Source organism: Perognathus longimembris, chromosome 1 (assembly GCF_023159225.1).
Source record: "Perognathus longimembris pacificus isolate PPM17 chromosome 1, ASM2315922v1, whole genome shotgun sequence".
Taxonomy (NCBI): Eukaryota; Metazoa; Chordata; class Mammalia; order Rodentia; family Heteromyidae; genus Perognathus; species Perognathus longimembris.
In genome coordinates this window covers 156214881-156238318 of record NC_063161.1, presented here as the reverse complement: position 1 = coordinate 156238318, position 23438 = coordinate 156214881, and the positions used below count along the sequence as shown (strand labels likewise).

At 55.8% G+C, this 23438-nt stretch overlaps 1 protein-coding gene across 1 annotated transcript in view; it reads left to right on the top strand.

Annotated features, from left to right (window-relative positions):
- The first annotated feature begins 4097 nt into the window (after positions 1-4097).
- Sh2d3c (SH2 domain containing 3C) overlaps positions 4098-23438 on the top strand; it is a 32627-nt gene continuing 13286 nt past the window's right edge. Inside the window, 3 exon segments of the mRNA XM_048343309.1 lie at positions 4098-4245; positions 6000-6474; positions 16950-16989. Coding sequence (XP_048199266.1) covers positions 4209-4245; positions 6000-6474; positions 16950-16989 — 552 coding nt within the window. The 5' untranslated portion in view covers positions 4098-4208.

Below are 23438 nucleotides of genomic sequence, written 5' to 3'. Positions count from 1 at the left end.
TGTGGTTCTGAGGAATCGAACCCAGGGCTTTGTGCATGCAAGGCAAGCACTCTACCACTAAGCCACATTCCCAGTCCTACACTTAGCTCTTTATGGGAATTGTCTCAACTGTCTGTCACCCAGCCCTGTGAGGTAGGCAGTACTGCCACTTCCACTGTGCACTTAAGGACCCTGACACTCGGAAGGTAACATCACCTGCCACACTGGTGTTTAAGCCAGGTCAATCTGGCACAAACCCCAAATATTTCCCTATAAAGACCTGGTTGAACCAGGCACAGTCCCAAGGCCCTGGGTGCCAATGTGCGATGTAGGAGGTGACAGTAGCATTGGAGACTCTGTCCTATCAGACTTTGAGACTAGGGCTGGGCCACCTGCCTGGTTCCCATGAACACTTCCAAGTCACAGCCTGTGGGCGGAGGCCTCGGCAGTTCCCCTTGATGTTACCTCCACCCCAACATCCCTGGCCAGAAACCTGACAGCTGCCAGTCACTTCCCCTCCGAGCCTTGAGCAGTCCTTACTCCCTTGGGGGAAGGCAGGGATGATCAGCTTCCTAAGGGTGGGAGCCTAGACTACTTAGCTTCTCTGGACAAGGACAGAGAATGGCTGGGCAATAACCAGAGCCCTGTCCCTCCATGGAAGCTTTGCCTTCCCCCTGATCTCCCCACCTCTTCACCCTCACCCTGCAACTTCACAGGAGGTTATTACTGGGGCGGAGTAACAGAAGAGGAAGCATGCTCAGAGCAGCCGAGCGGCCTGGCTGAAAGCCAAACAGAGAGGGCAAGCCTTGGAGTCGGGATACAGAGCTAGGTCTCTTTGCTTTCAGAGCTCATCATTCTACTCAGCCAGCGGGGCCAACCCAGGAAAAGCATCTATGGAGCACACAATGGTCCAGCTCCTGTACAGCATGGGACCAGCAGGGTGAACAGAAAAGCTGGGAGTCTTTTGGAACACATAAGTAAAGACACAAATGAATAACATGGTGTTTGCAGCAAGAACACATTTCACTGCTACAAGATCACAGGAAGGAGGGAGGGAGGTTGTATTTGCCTCTTGGGGCTTAGATGATAGGAACTTGCCCAAAGTCATGCTGGAGGGGCCTGAACCTAGGTTGGCGGGGACCCAGACCCTAATAGTATCTGCCTGTCCACAGAGCCTCTGTTCTCCTTCCCTTCCATAACCCTCTCCCATAGTGGCTCTATGTCATATATCTGGGATGGAGGTAAGAAATCACAGGCACCAGGTGTTAGTGGCTCATGCCTGTGATCCTAATTACTCTGGAGGCTGAGATCTGAGGATCATGGTTCAAAGCCAGCCCAGGCAGGGACGTCCCTGAGATTTTTATCCCTAATTAACCACCAAAAAGCCCGAAGTAGAGCTCTAGTCTCAAGCACAAAAGCACAGGGACAGTGTTCAAGTCCTGAATTCAAGCTCCAGGACCAGCACACACATACCACAGCAGGAGCTAGGACACTGGTGGCTCACACCTGTAATCCTAGCTACTCAAGAGGCTGAGCTCTGAGGACAGCAGTTCAAAGCCAGCCCAGTCCGGAAAGCCTGTGAGACTCTTATCTCCGGGTAACTACCAGAAAACCGCAAGTGGATCTGTGGGTCAAAGTGTTAGGGTACTAGCCTTGAGCATAAGAGCTCAGAGACAGCACCCAGGCCCTGAGTTGAAGCCCCGTGACTGGCAAACACACACACACACACACATACACACACACACACACACACACACCAGCAGAATTCTTGGGGGGGAGGGGGTCTTAGCTCAAGCTGTCACTGGAGGGACTTGAAGGAGGCAGAAGACTAAGGGAGTAGGGGAGAATGTGACATTTGTGGCAAGTCTCATCTGGGTAGAGGTCCTGCCCTTCAAGAGAGGGAAGGAAAGCACTGGGTTGGTATTCAGGGCTGCAGCACGCCGGCTGGCCTCCAGCCACAGGGTAAAGAGGGCCTGGGGGACAGCCACCCGCCAGGCGGTCTCCAACCACACTTGTAACGGCCACTCAAGCAGGCACAATGGGGACTCTGAGCCAGTGCAGCTACTTACAGAGCCCCATTCATTTTCCCAGGGACTCCAGCAACTGCTCTGGCGCTCTGGCCGACAGCAGGCCCAGCTGGAAGGTTTACAAGGCATCACCACAACACCGCCTCTTGGTGGCTAGCACACCACGTTTCTGCCTACCAGGGTTTTCCTGGCCTGGCACAGTGCGCTGGGGCCAACGGTTCACCCTTCAGCCACAGAACTGGGGCTTGCTAAACCTCCCCCTTCCCATGAGCTGACCCTACTTCGCAGATGAAGAAGCTGAGGCCCGAAGGAACAGTCTCTGGTGCATGCTGTACGGCCAGTTGAGAGGTGGCCTGGCTAGGAAGCCGCCATCGGCGGGTGCCACATGCTGGGTGATTAGCCCAAGTCACCCTGGTACTGTGTCCTTGGAGAAAAGCCAAGACCCCTCCTCTGTCTTCCACTAGGAAGACCCCAGGCTCCTACCAGGCTGTCAGCCCCCAGAAGTGGTGACACTTGGCTGTCTGCCTTTAGCCTCAGTTTCCTTATCTGTGAAATGGGGCAGCGTCGGGTCAGTTGTGTGAATTCAGGTGACCACCAGGGAGGACTTCCTTCTCCGTGCCAGGCACACGCTCAAGGTCCAGTCGTAGGGACTGGGGTTGTAACCCATTCTCCCCCAAAGGTCATGACGCACAAACCTCATCCTTTTGAGCACTGGCCTCCCCAGGCCTGTCTGTGAGCAGGACCCTGCTGCTACAGCCCAAGGACTGTCTCCCCTTCTTCTCTTAGGGCCTTGGGTTCCTCTGTGCCCCATCAGATGGTTTATCTGGACCCTTCCCTTCCCCTTAAGGAACAACATCCACAGAAGTGAGCACCTCAGGCTCTTCAGCTGGATGAGCAGCTTCCTGCCTCAGGTGACCTGACTTTTGGTGGTATTTTCATTGGACGTGCAGGAAAGACTCCATCTCCCCTAGAGCTCCCCTCTTACAGCTCCACAGCCAACCAGAGGCAGGACAAGAATGCCAGCTCTGGAGCTGGGGGTGGAGTTTAGTGGAAGAGTGCTTGCCTTGCATGGGAAACGCCTTGGGTTCAAATCCCAGTGTGTGTGTGTGTGGGGGGAGGGATTTCACACCTCTGCAGGTGTGTTGCACACTTTGCACGTCCAGTGTCGTGATTCAGAGTCTGAGGCTTCAGCAGTGGGAATACTTTGTCAGCAGCACCCAGCACTGAATGTGAGTCTCTCGGTCTCGGTGGCCCACCCTGCACAGGTGCTGGTACACTGTGCATGGTTTGTACATGGGGAGTTGCATTTCTGTGCCCACATGCATACACACACACACACACACGCACACACACACACACAGATGGACGTTTTCAGGGCAAAAAGTCACCATCTGTGCGTTAAGGAACTTGGAAGGGTGAGTTGTCATCCAGTCTTGACCACCAACCTGCAATGTGACCTTAACAACCCCCCGCCAACATCTCCGTGCCTCAGTTTCCCCATTTCCGTCCAATGAGTGTGATAGGTCCATCATCATGTGTGTCCACTGCCTTGGCGGGCACCCATTCCACACAGGCTCTGCCTGGCGCCCCCTGCCCTGTGAAATGGGCCCAGCAAGCAGTTCCTGCTCCCAGAGAGGAAACTGAGGCTCAGGGAAGCAAGTTCTCCAGCAGGAGAAGTGACTCGCCAAAGATTCAAACTAGGGTCCGAGTGGCCAGAGCCCACAGGCCTGCCCCCAGCACTCTTGTCTCTGCTACCAGTCTGTCTCCCGAGTACTGAGGCCTAGAATAAACCACTCTCAGATAAGCCTGCCCCTTGGCTTTGCAGCCCCTGGCCAGACCCCCAACAGCTGTTGGCAAGTCCCTACCACCCCCGGCCCAGTGGGCTCCATTCCCAGAACCTGTGGGGCTTTTTTTTCCCAGGCCCTGGAGGTCCCATGGGCTTGTGGTCTGCTCACTGCCCCTGCTGCTGGGGCCCAGGAGGCCCTTGGGGGCTGGACTCCGAGGCCCCAGCCCCCGCCCCCTGTGGAGAGGGTGAGAGGGTGGGGCTGAGAGAGTTTGGCTGGTTTAAAAATACACAGAGGAAGCCAGCGAGAGGGCAAGAGAAAGGGGAAGGGGTGGTGAGAAAGACACTTCGATCTGCATGTCCACAAGCCCCAAGCAGCCCCATGCGCGCTGGCCAGGGGCTTCGTGCAAGTCGCCAAGATGACAGAGGGACCCAAGAAGACCAGCAAAAAGTTCAGTGAGTGCAGCTGCCCGGCATCTGGCTCTTGATTGCTGTCTGGTTTCTGTCTCTCTGTCCATCACCGGCTCCTTCCAGAGAGGTGCTCTCTTGCCATGTGCCCGCACTCTACCCAGGGTCTCTCTGTCCCTCTTCCTCTGGCCAGGTGGGTCCCCATCTCTGGCTTCTTCCTGTCACTGCCTGTCTGTCTAGCCCATTGCATCCCGAGCTCTCCCCAACCTTCCTGCTGGGCACGAGGAGATCACACAGCCTGTTCCCAGGCCTGGGTCATGCTGGATCTCTCAGAAGGATATTGTGAGAGTTAGGGGGAATTGGAGGGAGGTAGGAAGGTGTTGTGAGGTCTGCCTTGTGTTTTCAGCAGCAGTGAGGTCGGAAGCTACTAGAACTAGACTCCTATTCCTCGTTCTTTCCTGAGGTGGGTCCCCATCTGGCCCCTTCAAATTTCAGTTCTTGGGTTCCTTCCATTGGACAGTACTCGATGGGGGTTGGGGTGGTATGAAGACAAGATATGCATGAAAATAGAGACTTTCCCAAAGCGTCCTGGGCTAAGAAGCAGGGTTCAATCCCAGGCCCTGGACTCAGTTTCCCTCTCTGGTCCTACCACTGTTCCCTCCAGCTCTCTGGTGTTCATGAGATAAACCTAGTCATGGCAAGGAGTCAATGGCCCCCCTGCTGGTCACTAACAAAATCTCTGCCCAGTGCTCTGTCTAGGACCAGAGCACTGGTTGGCAGTGTCTGTAGCTGAGACCGTGTGTGTGTGGGGGGGGGGGATGGGCAGGGCCAGGAGGGAAGCACAAGGGCACTGTTCCTCCAGCCTCAGCAATAGCCTGTGTGGCTCTGTACAAGTCCTTCCCGCTCTTTGAGCCTCAGTTTCCCTCATGGTCAAATGGCCAGCATGGGTGTAAGGACCTGAGGAGCTGGAGGAAGCCAGAGTGGAAAAGGCTGGAGAGTTTTTCCTTTTTTTTTTTTTGCTGATCTGGAGGCTGGAAGGAAGGAGAAGAGGAACCGTCCCCACAGCTGGGGGCAGGGAGGAGTGACCTCACAGCTCGTGCACCCCTGCGGAAACGGGGAGATGGTATCACCCCAGCTCTGAAACTGTGGCTCAGCTGACAGGAAGGAGAAAACCACAGACAGAGAGGCCAGAGACCCTCAGGCTGGAGACGCCCCCACCCACCCCAAGGCACTCAAGGCTAACTGGACACCCCTCACACCTGCCCAGCAAGTCTGCAATGCGTGTGCACGCGCACGCGCACGCGCACACACGAGCTTTATTGCCAACGGTGTCTAAATATAAATCTCAAGTGCTTCGTCTGGAAAATGGGGAAGAAGTCGTTCCTATAGTGTGTTTGATCAATGCAGAAATATTGTCACTGTCGTCATCTTTGCTGCTTTTCACTAAGAGTATGCTATGTGCGGGTTTCCATGTGAGATCTGTTATTTGCATCTTTTTCTTCCATCCTGCTGCTGCCCATAGAGGGGGTGCTGTAATCCCTATCATACTGATGAGAAAACTACTCAGATCAAGTTAACTCGCCTAAAGAACAGGAATTCATGTCCCGGGCTCTGTCTCCCAAGCAGCCAGGTTATTCCACTTCTGAAAGCTGGTTAGAGAAGGATTAGAAGGGGTGTCCGTGAATCCCCGCCCCCCCCCACTATCCTCAGTGGACCCTCATGGAATAAAACCACAGGTGCTTTTTTCATGTATTGCTGCACCCGTGGTCATTCATTCTTTTTCTTCCCCTTCCCCTTGCCAGAGTTCTTCAAATTCAAGGGCTTTGGGAGTCTCTCCAGTCTCCCCCGGTCCTTCACCCTGAGACGGCCTTCCGCTCCTGCCAGTGTCCAATCCCGTCTGGAGCCTGACACCTTTGAAGCCACACAGGACGACATGGTGACAGTCCCCAAGAGCCCTTCAGCCTACGCACGCTCCAGCGACATGTACAGCCACATGGGCACCATGCCTCGCCCCCACATGAAGAAAGCCCGGGACCAACAGGCTGTCCAGAAGACCCAGGAGGGGAGCCCTGAGCCCCAGTTGGTATCTCGAGGGCTGCCTGACCCACCAGACGTGGAGGGGCCCAAGGAGGTGGTGGCAGGGGCTGCGGCCACCCTGGAGGACACCCCGGAAGCGAGACCCAGTGCTTCCGCAGCGCAGGTGAGGAAGCCTGAGGACCTCACAGCCGACACAGACATAGAGGAGAAGAGAACCTCGGAGGATGTGCCTCCAGAGAGGTAGGTGCGAGCCGGCTATGCAGGGGTGGTGTCTTCAGCTGCCAATGCAGCCCCACCCCCAACACAACATCTGGCCTAAAACAACAACAACAAAAAAAATAGCTACACTTTAATCAGGGGCTTACCGCAGCTGGGCACTGTGGGGCACCTTCACCGGTAACTAATTCCTCAGAAGAAAACTAGAAAGGAGCTGCTACCACTAAAGTTTCTCTCTGACTCTGAGGAAACCGAGACTGGGGAGGGGAAGGCATGGGGCCCCATCAGACTGAACATCCCGCAAGTGACAAAGCCAGAATCTGAAGTGTTGTTAGTTAGTCTGATTTACAATCCCTGGGTAGCCTCCCGCCAGGGTGCTGTGGAACTGGGATTTGGGCAGGAAGCTGCTTGTCTCCAGCCACCTGCCACATGGTATCTACCACCTTCTACACCCACCCCAGGGCTGTGTACCTCACACCCCTCTGCCCAACCAAGGGCAAGCTCAGAGCCCAACCCACCCAGTCAGGAGTGGTTGTGGAAATTTAAAAGAGGGTAGTGCCGTGTGAGCCAACGAACTCCAGGGCCAGATCTGGGCCTGCCTTGATGGCTTTTTCCCTAGGATGATACTTAAGTATAGAGCCTCTGCATACTGAGCTACCTGGTTGAATCTAGACACTCCCTCCCCACCTCCCCTCCGTCCGCCCCCCCCCCCCGCCCCAACATCCCTCTCACCCTCGGTGAAGCGGCTGAGTGTATCCAGGTGAGACCCTGCCTCTCACGAGCTGCACTGAGTCTGTATACATCTGTGCCCTCTCTAAACAGCAGAGTGACAGTTGCTTGCAGGGTTGTGGTTGAGGACTTAGGACAAGGAAGCGTCTGGCACACTGCTAGCGCTCGGGGAAACGGGAGTGCTGTTTTTATGAATAGACCTAAGCCTTTGCCACCATCACTGGCTGCCCCAGGCCGCCCACCTCCTCAAGCCAGCTTCATCCCGGCGTGGAAGAGCAAGGATTTGATCAGAGAAGAAGGCCTGACAGGTCCGGGATGGGGGCGGGGGGATGAGGCGCCAGGCTCCTCCCACCCGGGACGCTGATTGGTTCTCAGGGGGCAAGGACGGGAGGGGCGTGTCCCAGGGGGCGTGTCCTCTCCGGGAGGGGCGGGCCTGAGGGGGCGTTTCCTCCTCCGCTCCGTACGGTGACTGACGGGCGGGAGGGGGCGTGGTCGGGGAGGAAGTGGGTGGGGCGTGCCCTTCCCGCAGGGGGCGGAACGTGGAGCTGGGCAAGTGGAGGGGGGGGGGCGTAGCCCGCAGATCAGGCCCCGCCTCTGGAGTCCTTTTCCCCCCTGGACTCCGCAGTTCAGTGGCCGGAGAAAGGCGGGAGCCATTGGACTGAGGAGGTTCCGCGGCTGTGGGCACCATGACTGCAGTGGGCCGAAGGTGCCCCGCCCTGGGACCCCGAGGGTGAGTGGCCACCCTGGGCCTGGGAGGGTCCAGCGGGGAGGGAGTGGAGGCTGGAGTGATCTGGCAGGGAGGCCACCTCCCTGGGGCAGGCAGATGACAGTCCTGGGCATGGGGGTTTAGCATCTGAGGCTTTTCCGTGCCCGCTTTCTTTGAGTGCAACCCTGTTCACTGTTCTACCCTCCACCAGGCTGAGCATCTGCTCATCTAGCTCGAGGGGGGGTGTGTGTGTGTGTGCCCTTAGCACCCCCATCTTGTGTGCAAGGAGAGAAGTTTACTTGCTAGTTGGACACAGCGAGTGGAGATGGGAACTAGGGTTCGAGTCCGCCTTCCCAGCTTGTCGTCCCTCCTTCCTCCTGGGAGAGGGCTTCTGAGAAGATGTTGAGGAATTTTGAAAATGCCAAGTGTAAGGCCCAGCCCAAGCCCTTCGCCCTGGTCCTGGAGGTGCCTTAGGCATCAGATTTGGCCTGGAGCTGGCCAAGGAAACGGAGAGACTCTTTTCCCCATTACCCAGAGCATCCAGGGGCCGTGGGAGCAGGGTTAGCAGGTGCCCTGCTGGGGCCCTGAGATCCAGAGTTCCCACCTGCCTCCAGGGGTTGCGGAAGTTTTCTCCCAGGAGTCCCAGAACCTCAGCCCTGTGTCTGGGTGTCAGGGGAGCTGCCTGCCTGGGTGATTTCAGGCTAACCCTGCTCCACACTGGACCTCTGAACCCCCAGTAGCCCACATAGGTCTAAAATGTCCTCAGAAGACTCATCCAACTTGAGAAAGAGGCAAGTGGAGACTTGCCAGTGGGCAAGATGGGGATGGACCCCTTCCCTTCCTAAGTGTCCAGGGGGGAGCAGCTGAAGCCCACGGAGATGGTATCCCTCCCCCACCCCTGGGAGGCAGGGTGCACCTGGAGCAGAGGAAGGAAGGGGAAGAGGTGAGGCTGCAGGAGTTTCCTGGTGCCTGGACCCTGTTGAGATCATGGAGGATAAGGAGGGAGGAGGCGCCGTCATCTCCTGCCTAGCCTTTCTTTCCCCAGCTGCCCAGGGACCATAGCCTTCTGTAAGGAAGCAACAGCTGGTCCCTGAGAGCCCTGGTCCCCAGCCCCAGCCCATGCTACACCCAAGGCAGCAAACCTCAGGGAAGAGGGAGGTCTCAACATATCCCATCCACACATGGACGTCAGGGCAGATTGCAACACAGAATGTTGCTGCATTTCTCCAGCAAGGAGACTGAGGCTGAGAGGGGGAAAGGGACTTTCCTGGGGGTTATAAATAGAGCCAGATTTGTTCCCAGGGCTGACAAACTCTTAAGCTCAAGATCTCAGCACCAGGTTACATTGTGTGTGTGTGTGTGTGTGTGTGTGTGTGTGTGTATTGGGGCTTGAACTCAGGGCCTGAGCACTATTCCTTAGCTTTGTCACTTGAGCCATAGTCCCATTTCTGGCTTTTTGCTGGTTAATTGGAGATAAATAGTCTCGTGAACTTTTTTGCCCCAGATTGCTTTGAATCATTATCCTCAGACTCCTGAGTAACTAGGATTACAAGTGTGAGCCACTAGTGCCTGGCAACATTTTTTTTTCTCTTGCAAGAGGAAATCTCAACACTTTTTCTACTAATACTTCATGCTCAAGGCTAGCACTCTACCACTTGAGCCACAGCTCCACTTCCAGCTTTTTTGGTAGTTAATTGGAGGTAAGAGTCTCATAGACTTTTCTGACCAGGCTAGCTTTGAACCATGATCTTCAGATCTTCACCTCTTGAGTAGCTAGAATTATAGGCATGAACCATTGGCACCCAAGTCTCATTATTTATTTATTGGCTTATTTTTTGTAAGTACTAGTGTTCACACTTGGGTTTTTATGTGTGATCATCTTGCTTGTTCAGTCAGCAGTCTACCACTGGAGCCACACATCCAACACAGATTTTTTTTTTTTTACTACATTTGTTCTGTCGCCTGTATTTTCAACTGTGCTTTGCAGTGCGTTTTTATTTACTCATTTGTTGTTGTTGTTGTTTTCTTGCCAGTCCTGGGGCTTGAACTCAGGGCCTGAGCACTGTCCCTGGCTTTCTTTTTGCTCAAGGCTAGCAGTCTGCCACTTGAGCCACTGCGCCACTTCTGGCCTTTTCTGCATAGTATTGGAGATAAGAGTCTTACAGGCTTTCTTGCACAGGGTGGTTTTGAACTGCAATTCTCAGATCTCAGTCTCCCAAGTAGCTAGGATTACAGGCATAAGCCACCAGCACTGGTTCCAACACAGCTTTTTGCTAGTTATTTTTGCTGGAGACAAAGTCTCACAAACTCTTCTGCTCAGGGTAGCCTTGAGCCGTAATCCTATGGATCTTGCTTGGCCTCCTGAGTAGTTAGGATTATAAATGTGAGCCACTGGTGCCCAGCTTTTATCATGATTTCAAATGACTTTCTGTAATTCCCTGGAAAGTAGATAGCAGGAACACACATTACAGATTGAAGTCATTATACCACCACTTGAATTAGTTAGTATTCATTCATTTTCGTACTTACTGAAGTGTACCCATGACTAATACCTATCCCAAGCTCTAGGAACACAGCAGATTAGTCCTCTCTTTTTTTTTCCCCCACCAGTACTAGGATTTGAACTCAGAGCCTCATGCTTCCCCTTAGCTTTTCACTCAAGGCTGGTGTTCCACCACTTGAGTCACAGCTCCACTGGCTCTTTGCTGGTAAGTGGGAGATAAGAGTCTCAAGGATTTGTCTTCCTGGGCTGACTTCAATCCTTGATCCTCAGATTTCAGCCTCCTGAGTAGCTAGGATTACAAGCATGAGCCGCTGGCCCCTAGCACCCTTTTAATAACGCAGGAACAAAGTCTCAGTGAGAAACTGACCTTTGAACAAAGGAGATGAAGGAACAAACTCTCTTGGCTCTCTGGGAAAGGGTGGACAAGGCTAAAGGAACAGCATGTGCTAAGGTCCTGTGGTGGAAACATTTTGCACATGTTTGATGAACAGCAGAGACCAGAGTGGCTGGGGCAGAAGAGGGAAGAAATGAGAGGAGAAACCAGGAAGGAAAGGGGTTTCAGATCATGTATGGCCTGGACAGCCCCCAGCCAGGACCTGGCTTCCACTCCTTAAGATGGGCATCATGGCTGCCTCTAGCCACTCTGCTCCAGTCAGAGACCCAGACCCCCACCTCCACCACCAAGGGTTTGGAAGGAAACTGAACCTGAGACCAGGTGACACCCTCAAAAAGAGCCGGGGCAGTTGTAGTGCCAGGCCGCAGGCTAAGACATCCCCCTCCTCATCTCCTTTTGGAATGTTGATTGTGGGCCAAGAATTCCCAGCTCTCCCCAGAGTCCCACGACCCTCTCGGCCCTGCAGAGTGACGTCAGCGGCAGGGCATCTGGTAGCGATTACCCACCGGTGGAGGGGGTCACGGCGGGCCCAGCCTCGGCAGCCCCCTTGGGCTCCAGGCAGCTGGTCCTTGTCTTGTGAAGGGGCCCAGCTGCTTCTGGCTCTCATTTCCTGTGGAGACTTTCTCACAGTCCCCGAGACCCCCGGACGCCTTGGGCTGTGGGAACCAGGCTGGCTTGGGAATCATGGGCTCTCCCCCCCCTCCATCCCTCTCCCTCACAGGACCCTGTGTGCACACGACTGGACCTGTGTGGGGTGAGGGCTGGAGGCCATGGGGGCCAGATACCTCAGCACCTCACACACCCTGTGTTTGTGCCACTAACAGGCTGATGGTCTGCTTTCGGGGGTCCTGGGGAGGCTCTTTCCGAGCCTGCACTAAGAAAGCCCAGGGCCTGGGAGCTGCTTGTGTTCTCAGGAGGGAAACAGAGGCCCTCAGGTGGGACTTGGACAGGGTCCCAGCGTCTTCCAGCCCAGGGCATGCTTGGGGGCCTCAAGCATCCACTGTCTGTCGACTCCATTTCCTCTCCCATGCCTTGCTTCTCTGCTCCAGTCGGCGAAGTGTAATATTTCCTTTCCCTCTCCTTCCCCTTCCTTCTTTCTTTCTTTCTCTCCTAACTTCCTTCCTTCCTTTATTTTGTGTGCTGCTACTGGGGCAAGGACGCAGGGCCAAGATGCTGTTCCTTAGCTTTTTCACTCAAGGCTGGCGCTCTACCACTTGAACCACAACTCCACTTCTGGCTTTTTCTTGCAGTTAATTGGAGATAAGAGTCTCGCAGACTTTCTGGCCTGGGCTGGCTTCAAACGGTGCTCCTTCGATCTCAGCCTCCTGTGTAGCTGGGATGACGGGCGTGAGCCACCAGTGCCCAGCTCTCCTCCTTTCCACCCAGGCCAACCCTGTTCTAGTCTGAGCAAATGTGAGCCCGTGGTCCAGCCCCATGCTTCAGCTCGCTGCTAGAAAAGTGGGGTCTCCAGATCGCCCCCCACAGATGCCCCCCTTTGGGCTCCTGGACAGCAGGTTCTGAGCTCTGAGTCTCAGAGAGCAGCTTGGGGTGGGGGTGGGGTCAGCACCCTCAGCTCGGCCCTCCTCTGGGCCAGCGCCCTTCTTCTGTCCTGCTGCAGGAGGCCTGAGGGGGGGGGGGTCGCCCAGTGGAGGCGCAGGGCTATGTCTGGCTTGCTGGTGCCCATCTTAGGGGGTTGAAGGGGGTCTGAAGCCCAGAGCCTTCCACGCAGAGACCCCCCCCAAGCTGTGTCCGGGAAGGCAGCTGCTGCGGCTGTCAGTGGGATCCAGAGGGAAGGAGTAGACCTCGGTCTCCCGGGAGGGGCCGATGGGACCTGTCTGTGGGTGGATCCTTGCGCCGAAGTGGGTGGGGTGGGAGAAGGCTAAGAAGTAGGATTCAGCGGCTGGAGGGGTCTCTGTTCCAGGCTCTGAAACCCAAAGAAATAAACCAGGGGCTGAGAGAGGGTGGACTTGCCCTGTGAAGGAAAGCCAGGAGAAAGCTGGGGGGGGGGGGTGGGCAGCCTCTCCCCCTCCGCCCCCACAAGCCCCTTGGAGATACCCAATCTGTAGTATCAGTTATCATAACAAATCAGTTAATTCAAGCAATTAAAGGGTTGGTTATTTAAATAATTAATGTGGCTGATTAATGGGCCTGATTTAGCTTAATTGTCACTCCTAGTAATTAATTTCAATACTCATATCAGAGAGGAAGTGTGTCTTTTAGGCCCATAAAATGAGAAAGTAATTAGTTAATTAATTAATAGGATAGACTTTTTGAAAATAGTTAAATAAATGGTCTGGGGGCCTGTGGTTCACGCCTGTGATCCTCCTCCTCGGGAGGCTGAGATCGGAGGGTCGCAGTTTGAAGCCGGCCCAGGCAGGGAAGTATATGACACTCTTATCTCCAGTTAACCGCCAGAAAACCGGCTCCAAGGGGTAGAGTGTTAGCCTTGAGCGAAAAAGCTCAGGGATAGTGCCCAAGCCTCGAGTTCAAGCCCCATGACACACAAAAATGAATAAATAAAATAAACTAAAAATGGATGCTTTGATTCCTGGTTTTTGGATCATTGCAGGATGAGGGAGAGTGCCCTAGAAATCTCCAGGCAAACGGAGAGCTGAAGGCTGAGTAGCAATTACCAAGCCGTATGGAAGAGAGTCTAGGCAGAGAGAACAGTGTTGTGTGCAAAGGTCCCGAGGCTGCAGATAATGTGGGAAAGGTTGAGAAGGTTCTAGAACAAGGGTACAGTGAGCAAAGAGAGATAGGCCCAAGACAGAAGGACTAGACTTTGTTCTCAGGACTAGGGGGCTGCTGTGACATTCATTCCCTCATAGAACAATGTAGGGGGCTTGGGATAGACTTCCTGATAGAGCAGCTTTTCTGCTGCTTAATTGGAGATGAGAGTCTCATGGCCTTCCCTGCCTGGACCGGCTTTGAGCCGAGACCCTCACATCTCAGCCTCGGGTGAGCCACAGCTGGCTGGCCGGTGGTGGATTTTACGTAGGCATGATCACCTGGGCAATCTCCAAGGGCTGTGGTTGATGGAAGGTGACCAACCGGATGGAGACTCCCGGCCCGGACCTCTGGCCCCGAGCACGCTCACCGGCCCTGCCCACCACCCACGCTGGCCCGGGAGGCTGGCGTCCCATCCCCAAGGCAGTGCTCCTGCCCCGGAGCCCAAGGGGAAGTGGACAGGAAGCAGAAGGAAGCGCTGGGTGGATCCCAGTGTCCTGGCCAGTGTGTTCCCAGCAATGGGAGGATTTCCGGCCCTGAATGTCCGGAAGTGATGGGATGAGATGCCTCACCCGGGAAAGGCAGCTGGAAGGGGCTGGAGGAAGGGCTCCTCCTCGCCCCCCTCCCCACTGCTACCGGACCCAGAGGACCCAAAGGATCATGGGAGGCCGCAGCTTGTGGGACAAGAGTTAGACACCAGGAAGGCTGCTTCCCTAAGAGAAAAGTCCCAACAAGGAACCCCAGAAGACCAGAACCCGTGGTGGCTGTCTGTCAGACAATGAGTTTCTCAGTGAGGACCCCAGGCCTCAGGAGCCGGGGGAACCTCCACGTTCATTTTACTTAGTTTTGAGTATTAAATTCCCATATTCACATACATATTTCCCATCAGTATTCAACCTTCCCTGCCTATTTTGCAGATGGGCAGACAGGCCCTTCCTAGCCAGAGAACAAGGATCACGTGAAGATCTGGGCAAGAATATGCTAAGTGAAACAGTTTAAGCAGGTGCAAAGGCCCTGTGGCAGGCAGGAATGGGTTGGCAGATGCCAGGGAAGCGGAGGCAGGATGAGGGACAGGGTGCTAGAAGGAGATCCGTTGGCAGCGTGGTGAGGTAGGCTGCTGGAGAGCCGCATGCGCGACCTTGTCGGTTAGGGGACAGATGGTTTACAGCTGTTTACTGGCATAGTGATGGTTCTCCCTTTACTCTCACGGGAAGAGAAATTTTGATTTGGGTGATAAATTACATTGCCATGGAGGGGAGCCTGAACGTTGTTCTTCAAATAATGAGAGGGCTGGGGATGTGACTCAGTTGCCCATCTTGCATAGTCAGGCTCTGGGGTTTGATCCTCGCACTGGAGGAGGCGGGAGGGGGGAGAAGGAGTCTGGTACCAGTGGCTCACACCTGTAATTCTACTTAGGCTGAGATCTGAGGATCGTGGTTCAAAGCCAGCCTGGGTGGAAAAGTCATTGAGACTGTTTGTTTGTGGGTTTTCTTTTTGCCTGTCCTGGAGCTTGGACTCGGGGCCTGAGCACTGTCCCTGGCTTCTTTGTGCTCAAGGCTAGCACTCTACCTCTTGAGCCACAGTGCCACTTCCGGCTTTTTCTGTGTATGTGGTGCTGAGGAATCCAACCCAGGGCTTCATGCATGCTAGGCAAGCACTCTACCGCTAAGCCACATTCCCAGTCCAACTCCCTGAGACTCTTACCTCCAATTAGCCACCAAAGCCAGAAGTGGAGCTGTGGCTCAAGTGATAGAGCACTAGCTTTGAGCACAGAACCTCAGGGACAGTGCCCAGGGCCAAAATGTAAGCCCCAGAACCAGGCCCCCCCTCCAAAAAAAATTAAGTACAATGTGGTGGCACACACCTGTTGTCCCCGGTATTGGAAAGGCTGAATCAGGAGACTCACTTGAGCTCAGGAGCTGAAGACCAGCCTGGGAAACATAGCAAGGAAGACCCTGTCTCAAAAACAGGAAGCAAACACCCAGATTCTGGTGGCTCACACCTGTAATCTTTACTTAGCAGGCTGAGATCTGAGGATCTTCATTAGAAGCCAGCCCAGGGCTGGGAATATGGCCTAGTGACAAGAGTGCTTGCCTTGTATGCATGAAGCCCTGGGTTCGATTCCTCAGCACCACATATGTAGAAAATGGCCAGAAGTGGCGCTGTGGCTCAAGTGGTAGAGTGCTAGCCTTGAGCAAAAAGAAGCCAGGGACAGTGCTCAGGCCCTGAGTCCAAGCCCCAGGACTGGCAAAAAAAAAAAAAAAAAAAAAAAAAAAAAAAAGCCAGCCCAGCCAGCCAAATCCATGAGATTCTTACCTCTAATTAGCCAAAAGTCAGAACTTGGAGGTGTGGAGTAAGAGAGTGCCAGCTTTAAGCCAAAGCGCACACAAGGCCTTGAGCTCAAGCTCCAGTACTAGAACACACACACACACACACACACACACACACACACACCCATCACTGGCTGTGGTAGTAACCGTGGGTGCTGTCTGGTGGCAGAGCAGAAGCTGCAGGGTGGGAGGGAAGGGTGCTGGGAGCCAGCCAGGCGCAGGCTGCCCAGGGCTGCCCCAGAGAAGGGATGGACAAAGGGAGAAAAGTAGCGGAGATCCATTCTGAAAGGACAGGGGGCAGATCTGACGGACTGGGTATGGCGTGGGAGCCAAGCAGGAGGCCCAAGACGGATGGGGCTGACCTCAGCTGAGCCCCGGGGAAGAGAGTGTGGGAGGATAAACAGCTCCGCTCTACGTGACCAGTGGCAGAGCATCAGGACTAGCTCCTGGGCCCTGGTGTGGAAGGGCTGGGCCAGGTGACATCAGGGGAGAGAACAGTGACTAAGGCATGGCTAGGGGCATGGCTCACGGTGGTTCACGGGGGAGGGAGAGGGGATCAGCAGCCGCCACCAGCCTTCAGCTGCCCTCAAGGCAGAGGGAGCTGTTTGGTCCTGGCCGTGTCCAGCAGTAGGTGGATGGTGACTAGGCAGGAGCAGGAGGGTGTGTCGGCAGGAGGAAGGGGCTGAGACCCAGCCTGGACCCCAGTGTTTAGAGCCAGGGGCGTGGGCTGGGAGCGGGGACAGGACCGGAGGGCGGCAGGGAGGAAGAGAAGAACCTGGACGGCACCATGTCCCGAGTTTGGGGGTGCGGCAGATGGCAGTCCTCACTTGCTGAGTCCTCAGTCAACTGGATGAGGCCCAGGCTGTCATTGTTCTTGGCTTTACACACTGAAAACCCAGGCTGGGAGAGGTGAAGGAATGTTTCCAGAGGTGCACAGCTGTGGGGTAGAGGGCAGCCAGGAAATGCAGGGACCCATGCGCTAGCTGAGGATAGAAGCCTGGCCCCTGGCCAGAGCAGGGCTGAGGGGCGGGGGGGGGGGGGGGGGGAGGGCCGCTGGGGGAGGAGGGGATGGTAGGACTGGGGAACTCACCTCTTTTCTCTCTTTCCCAGGGCTTCTGGAGAGCCTGAGGCTGCTGGGGACTATGTGAAGGTAGGAGGGACACACGGGGCTGGGCATGGATCAGGGGACACTGGGAGGCTCAGAGCCTCATCAAGAGACAGGCAGCAGCGGGCCTGTTCCCAGGGGTCAGGCGGCACTTGGGGTCTGGTTTCCCTCTGAGCAGCTTCTCTCCCTGTCTGTCACTGTTCCCCGCTGGCTTGCCAGACCCCACCCACCGGCCAGACCCCACCCACCTGCCAGACCCCACCCACCTGCCAGACCCCACCCACCTGCCAGCAGCTCCCACCCCAACCCTCTCTCAGCTTCTGCAGTGTCCGGGGCTGGAAGGGGACCGGAGCCGGGAGTAACTCAGCTCTTCAACATGGTGTGTATGTGTGTGCAAGCTCATGTTTATCAAGCTTATTTATTTATTTACTTTTTAATTTATTCTGTGGTACTGGAGATTGAACTCAGGTCTCAAACTCTACTATGTCAGGCTTGCCCCAGCCCTTCTGAGCTTCATTTGCTTGAAATACCAGGAATGTTGCAAATGAAATGTGTGTGTGTGCGCGCACACGTGCCTGAGTGCATGCACGTGGGTGTGTGCACACTCACCCGCACATGTGTTAGTTGTGGGGCTTGAACTCAGGGCCTGGTCACTGTCCCTGGGCTTTTTTCCCCTCAAGGCTAGTGTTCTATCACTTTGAAGCACGGCACCACTTCCAGTTTTCTGGTGGTTAATTGGAGATAAGAGATTGTCTGGGCTAGCTTCGAACTGCGAACTGCGATCCTCAGATCTCAGCCTCCTGAGTAGCTAGGATTACAGGCACGAGCCACCGGTGCCTAGCCTAAATAAAATATTTTCAATTTAGTGGTAACAGTAATAATACAAAATAGCATTTCGAGTATCTGCTGTATGCAGGTGTTGTGCTGGCTACTGGGCACTGATTGTGTGTGTGTGTGTGTGTGTGTGTGTGTGTGTGTGTGTGTGCTGGACCTGGGACTTAAACTCAGGGGCTAGGTGCTGTCTCTGAGCTTTTTTGCTCACGGCTAGTGCTCTACATCTTGAGCCACAGCGCCACCCTCCAGCCTTAATTAGAGATTAGAGTCTCATGAGACTTTCCTGCCTGGGCTGGCTTTGAACGTCAACCCCCAGATCTCAGCCTCTGGAGTAGCTAGGATTATAGGTGTGAGCTACCAGCACCCGAGTTTTAGTCCCAATCTGTGTTGAGTGTGTTTCTTTCACTTCTGTGAGCCTCACGGTGTACCCATGTGCCTGAGGGCAAACTCATGTACAGCTGGGCAGGCTGACAGGTCTCCTGTCCCCGGGGACATCATCCCGTCATCAAGGGGGATGGGACACCGGGGCAAAGGTCAGTACCTGGTTTGTCCCAGCTGCCTGGCAAGGTAATGAGAGGCACAAGAGGTTGTTAGGTGTCTATTTCTCCCTTCAGTTTATGGAGTTAAAATTGTGGATGTGTGGGGTTGGGAGTGTGGCATAGTGGTAGAGTGCTTGCCTAGCATGCATGAAGCCCTGGGTTCGATTCCTCAGCACCACATACACAGAAAAGGCCAGAAGTGGAGCTGTGGCTCAAGTGGTAGAGTGCTAGCCTTGAGAAAAAAAAAAAAGAAGAAGAAGAAGAAGAAGCCAGGGACAGAGTCCCAAGCTCCAGGACTGGCAAAAAAAAAAAAAAAAAAAAAGTGGGGGGCTGGGGATATGGCCTAGTGGCAAGAGCGCTTGCCTCGTATACATGAGGCCCTTGGTTCGATTCCCCAGCACCACATATATAGAAAATGGCCAGAAGTGGCGCTGTGGCTCAAGTGGCAGAGTGCTAGCCTTGAGCAAAAAGAAGCCAGGGACAGTGCTCAGGCCCTGAGTCCAAGGCCCCAGGACTGGCAAAAAAAAAAAGTGTGTGTGTGTGTGTGTGTGTGTGTGTGCATGTGCCAGTACTGGGGCATGAACTTGGCCAGCACTCTATCACTTGAACCTCCTTGGAGGTAAGAATCTCTAGGACTTGTCTGCCGGGGCTGGCTTCAAACTGAGATCCTCAGATCTCAGCCTCGTGAGTAGCTAGGATTATAGGAGTGAGCTACGGAAGCCCAGCTATTTAAAAAAAAAAAAGATTTGAGTGTGTGTGTGTATGTGTGTGTGCACATGTGCGCGTGTATACTCAAATATAGAGTGATCTCGCTTAGCTTTTTTAAGGCTAGTGCTCTACCATTTGAATCATAGCTCAATTTCTGGCTTTTTGTGTGTTGCTTGGAGATAAGAGTCTCACAGACTTTTCCTGCCTGATCTGGCTTCAAACCTTGATCCTCACATCTCAGCCTCCTAAAAGTAGCTAGGATTACAGGAGCCTGGCAAAATGCTGATTTTTCAAAACATCCTGTAATACTTGCTCACTGGAGCTGACTAAGCAATCCCCAAAGGCTACAGTCAAAGGAATATTAATTTTATTTTTGAAGCATCCAGTGAGGGGTAGAATTGTGAAGTCAGTCTTCTGAATCTTACCATGGCTGGCTGGAAAGGCTCATCTTGGAAGAGGCAGCTTCTAGAAAAACTCCAAAGTTCCCAAGCCATGATGTGAATGCTTGGATCTGAAAGCAAGAATTCTAAAATTCCAAGACTGTGCTCATGAGCTTCAGGCATATTTACAGAAAATAAACAACAGGGATACAGAAAGGTAGACTCACCTGCCTGAGGTCACACAACCTGGGGGAAGGTTCTGGATACCTGGTCTGACTGATGTTGAATCTGTAATGATATTCATTGTAGCTATGATTCTAGGACAGAAAAAAAAATCAAGATTTTGAAAAACAGCAGATGGGCTGGGAATGTGGCTCAGTGGTAGAGTGCTTGCCTAGCATGCACGAAGCTCTGGGTTTGATTCCTCAGTACCACATACACAGGAAAAGCTGGAAGTAACTGTGACTCCAGTGGTAGAGTGCTAGCCTTGAGCAAAAAGAAGTTCAGGCCTGAGTTCTAGCCCCAGGACTGGCCAAAATGCTGGTAACTGTCACCCATCAGCTCAGCCAGCTCCTACAAAGTTCTGAAAGGAGGAGCTGGACCGTGCTTCCCTCCTTAAAAATCCCAGTGGAGCTGGGCACCAGTAGCTCACAACTGTAATCCTAGCTACTCAGAGGGCTGGGATATAAGGATCATTGTTTTAAGCCAGACCTGGAAGGGACAGGGAAGTCCATGAGACTTATCTCCAACTAACCAACAAAAAGACAAATGGAGGAGCTGGGAATATGGCCTAGTGGTAGAGTGCTTGCCTAGCATGCATGAAGCCCTGGGTTCGATTCCTCAGCACCACATATATGGAAAAAGCCAGAAGTGGCGCTGTGGCTCAAGTGGCAGAGTGCTAGCCTTGAGCGAAAGGACAGTGCTCAGGCCCTGAGTCCAAGCCCCACGACGGGCATGGCTTACCTGGTAGATCACTAGCATTGAGCAAAAAAGCTCAGGGACGGCACCCAGGCCCTGAGTTCAAGCCCCAGTACTGGGAGACACACACACACACACACACACACACACACACACACACACACACACACAAGTTCTGCAAGGTTCCGCACCCATCTTGGCTGTGTTTTCTGCCCATCGGGGGCTCCTTGGGTTGGGGACACCAGGAGTTCAGGGAGAGGCAGGTGACCTCAGCATTCCCCCCCCCCCCCCACCAAACCAAACCGAGCCTGTGGGCTCGGAGCACCTGCTGTCAGCCCAACGCCTTGTTCTCGTGATTCTCGCCGGCCACAGAGGATTCGGTAGATGTACACAGGGATTTTTTTTTTTCCCCAGCTTTAGATAAGATTTGACCCAGCGGGGGGGCTCTCCGGGTCTGTGGGCAGTGGGCAGGCGGGGACCCCTACCCCGGGCCCCTCGGGCCTGAGCAGGTCCTGGGTCGCGCGCCTGGGCTCCGGGCGGGCCCCGGGTGCGGGGCTGGGCGCGGGGCTGGGCGCAGGGGGCGGGCAGAGGGAGGAACAATGGCCCCCTCCCCTCGGCTCCCCTAGCCGGCGGGAGGGTGGGGTCTCCCCGCCCCGCCTCCGCTCCTCCCCCGACCAGCGATGAGGTAATCGCGCCGCGGAGAGGCACGCGCCGCGCCGGTGCCCAGCAGCTCGGGCTCCGAGTCCCCGCATCCCCGCGCCCCGGTCCGGCCGGCTGTCCCCCCTCGCGCGCGCGCGCCCCACTGGGGGGGGCTCCCCACCCCCGGCCCCGGCCCCCAGCATGACGGAGCGGTGCAGCCTGTGGAGCGCCCTGTCCGCCGCCGCCTGCTGCTTCTACCGCGGCTCCTTCGTGCAGGTGCAGGTGAGGGGCGGCTCCGGGCTGGGACTCCCCCCCCCCCCCACCCCGCACCCCGCCCCGGCCGCAGTGCCCCGGGGCTGAGATCTCTAGGATCGGAGCCCCGAGCAGCACCCCCAGGCCGGACCGGCGGGCCGGCAGTGGAGGGCTGAGGCTGGAGGCGGGGTCCCCAGCCTCACCTCGGGATGCCCAGCTGCCCCGACACGGGGTGGGGGGGGGGGGCCCGGGGTTCGGCCGCCGCTCCCGGGATGCTGGCGTTGCGGGTCCGGTCTCGCAGCCTCCTCCTCCTCCTCCGCAGGAGGCAGCGGCCAAGCTGGGACCGGTACTGGGAAGGGGTGCTCCGGTGGGCACTCGGGGGTGGGTGGGGGGGAGTCCCTGTGCGGCGGACCCGGGCAGCCCCGCTTCCCCCGCCCCCCACCCCGTTGTACCAGAGCTGCGCTTGGGGCCAGGCATGCCCGGCATTCGGACCCTGGAGGTGGGCTTAGGACGCCGGTCCCCCCCGCTCGGCTGCTGGGCAGCGCGGGACGGGCTCGGCGGCGAGGGGGTTAAACGGAAGGGGGCGGAGGGGGGCCGACCCCGCCTCTCCGCCAAGCAGCTTCTGGGGACGGCTTTGCCCGGGCTTGGGACCCCGAAGGGAGCTCCGGGGAGGGAGGTGGCCTGGAGACGGGCCGGCGAGCCAGGGCCCAGGGCTTTGCCGGAGGGTCTCCGCGCACCCCGCCTCCCTGGGAGACCCGGGTGGGTGGGTGGGTGCCCGGCCTCTGCGCCCCTCGGCTCGCACGCGCTCCCAGCCTGGCTGAATGACAGCCGCCGAGCGCAGCATCCCCGCGCCGGCCAATCCGGAGCGCGCAGGCTGAGGCGGTGAGGTCATCTTTGGCCAATGGCAGCGCGCGCAGCACCGGGGATGCAGCATCGGAGCCCCAGCCTCCCCGCCCCTCCCCACCAACTCCTGGGAGCCGGGAACCCTGAGGACGAGGGTGAGCAGGAGGGTTAGAGGGTCCACACACACCCCCACCCCCCCGCCCCGGGCTCCCCACCCTCAGGTGTGTGGATCGATCTGGTTGCCCCCTACTTCTGAATTCTGAACACCAAGGAGAGGCTGGAACCACAACCTAGTCTCCCAATGCTGCTGTAGACCAGGCTACCCAGGACCCGACAGGAAGTGACTGGCTCAAGGTCACGCAGTGGGAGAGTCTTTGGGTGCCTGGCCTCACCCCCTTGGCCTCCCATCCCTCTAGCTCCAGCATGGGACTGGGGCAAGTTCCAGTTGCGTACTCTTTGTTAAGAAGAGCCCCAGGAAGCTTTTCGGGGTGTCACCAGGAGCTGAGGAGGACTTGGAGCACTTTGGACTGAGAGGGAGGGGCCGGGGGCCCTCAGGAATAGAGATGTGTGGATAGCTGAAAAGGAACTGATCTCAGCCCAGCTTTGGCTGAGCATATTTAGCTGTGGGCAGAAGATGTGCAGAAATCCCCTCCTCGGGCCCCGCCTTTCCCCTGAGCACCTTTACAAGCCACCCACTCCTACCATCTGTCCACAGAACTCTCCCTGCTCCTTGAAACCCAAATTTTCATGGGCTCATTGCCAAATGGCTTCTGTGCCAAACTTGCCCACCCCCCACTCAAAGAAGGTTCTAGCATCCTCCTAGGAGCTTCTCATTCTCCCCAATCTCTACCCCTGGTCCTTGACTCTGTCCCCAGGGTCCTAACTTTGCCATTCGCCCATCAAGCTCTTCCCTGCCCACCTGCCCTCCCTTGTGCTTTTGCTTGGATTTGCTAGTCCTCTTTGTGCTTAGCGGAAGCATCTTCTCTTTGGGGGCAGGAACCCCTTGACTCTGCCCTGGCTGGTCAGAGGGAAGGCCCTCTGTGCATCCCTGAACATTTAGAAACCCGGGGTTCAGTGTGACTGTCTTTACAGGCCACCCTGGTTGCCTTGGGCCTCCGCCGCAGCACAGAACCTGAGGTGGAGCTAGTCGGTATTGCATGAGAGAGAAGGAGAACCTAGAAATATCAGGAGCTGGGATCGTAGTGTCCAGGGAGAGTGCCAATCAGGGTAGCCAGGCAACGTGGGGGTGGAGCCCTGGGGTGAGGACCTGAGATTGGGGGCAGGTCTGAGGAGGTAGGGCGTGGCTCGCTGGCAGCTCGGGCTCTGGGGAGGAGAGGTGTTGGGAAGAGACTCAGCTTCTTTCCGTGGCCTGTCCTTTTCC